Source organism: Cystoisospora suis (assembly GCF_002600585.1).
Source record: "Cystoisospora suis strain Wien I chromosome Unknown contig_305, whole genome shotgun sequence".
Classification (NCBI taxonomy): domain Eukaryota; phylum Apicomplexa; class Conoidasida; order Eucoccidiorida; family Sarcocystidae; genus Cystoisospora; species Cystoisospora suis.
Window position 1 is genome coordinate 1 of NW_027153106.1, and position 1,586 is coordinate 1,586.

Genomic DNA, 1,586 nt, shown 5'->3' on the forward strand with positions numbered 1-1,586 from the left:
GAGTGGCTGCCGGTGTGGGACCGACATCTCCGCAACCTTGGGCACAAAGAGGGCGGGGCTGTCGTGGCCAGTCAGAAGCCAGTGGTGAAGCAAGACGGTGTGATGGAGCAAAACTGAGTTTATCCGGTGCAACAGAGGACAGTACCAAATCAGCGACAAGGTCAGCCGGCGGTGGTGTCTACCAGATCAGTCATACTGCGAGTGGGCTGTCTGCCGAAAGACGTCCCTCGAGCAGGCGCGCACAGCTGCCGCTTACGGCGACTCATTCGCGGGTGATAGAGGGAGCGGCCTCAAGCCAGAAGGTCACCGACAAGGCGGGACCCAGTCAGCTCCAGTCTTCTCAAACGGGTTGTGACATGCGTGCGGGATCGCAAGCAGGGAGAGGGAGGAAGGAAGAAACAGCGCATCCAACCGACAGTGGGGGAACAGCTCTGAAGAGTGACGAAGGTGATACGAAGGGGAAACTTTCTCCTCTGGTTTTGCTGAAAGCAGGAGGACGCGGCGTGTCTCCGTCTGTCAAAGCCGAAGGACCTACAGGGCTGTTCGCCACGCAGGAGCCGAGGTCAGTTGCGGGCACGGAATCCGGTCCAGATGTTCCTTCCGTTGTTCCGGAGAGGGCCTCCCCGTTGCCGGAGGGAATGTGCCAGCCCTCGCCTATCAAGAGCGTTTGGGGCCCCGGCAGCAAAGCTCATCTTCTCCAGGCACTAGCGGCAGCGGAGTCGGCGTCTTCCCGTGCGACAGTTGACCAGCCCAAAGCGCGAGGTGGTGAGGCGCCCTACCAAAGACAGTACCTTCAGGGGTGTCAGCCGCCGGTTTCCAGCCATGGGGTTCCTTCAATCAAGGGTAAGGCGTCTGTTCATCTAGGATCAAAGGATTCTCTGGGGATAGCAGACGTAGTTGGCGGCACTACTCCGCGCACAACTTCTATGCACGCAAAGAGCCGGGTAACTACTGCAGCAGGAAGAAACCCGGTTTCGAGCACGACGGCAGGAGATGCCCGAAACTGCTCTGTCGGCGCCCGATTCGGGAAGAAGGCAAATGCGGAAGGCGGGGTGCCGGAAAACCGTGCCGAGGAGGAAGGAGAATCTCAGCGGATGAAAACTCAGGACAACCTTGCGGAAACCTCTGGTGGTACGGAGACTCCGGCCAACATAGAGGCAGACGCGGTGATTTCCACGGCGACTCGCTCGGCAGTTGTCTCTGCCTTGGCCCCGGCGGGGAAGGCGGCGGAGAAAGACAGGATGGAGCAGGAGAGCTGTTTTGCAGGCACAAACAGCGAGCGAGATCCAAACGCGCCAGGCGTCCCGCGTGCGCCGGTGGACTCCGTGGATAATACTAGCATGACAGGAGCAGTAAAACGGAAGCTCTGCAGAACTGTTGCAAACCCTGTGGAAGGACAGACACACAGTCGGTCGGTGCCGTCTATTGAGAGCGTAAGCACTGCGAGGAGGGGAAGAAACCAGGGAGGCGACACAAAGAGGACAGCGTCTATCGGAAGTAAGACAGTCCGGGGAAAGGCGAGAGAGCTTTCCGTACATGAGTCAGCCGAACCGGGAAGAGGCTCGGCGAGGACAGTGGGAGCGGAG

The 1,586-nt window shown here is 59.6% G+C and overlaps 1 protein-coding gene across 1 annotated transcript in view; it reads left to right on the forward strand.

The window, feature by feature from the left end:
• The window catches only part of CSUI_000794 (eif2 kinase if2k-d (incomplete catalytic triad)), a gene marked incomplete at its 5' end in the record, with an annotated part of 22,653 nt that continues 21,067 nt past the window's right edge, over positions 1-1,586 (forward strand). Inside the window, one exon of the mRNA XM_068061001.1 lies at positions 1-1,497. Within this exon, the coding sequence (XP_067927023.1) occupies positions 1-1,497 (1,497 nt within the window). The remainder of the gene's footprint in view (positions 1,498-1,586) is intronic.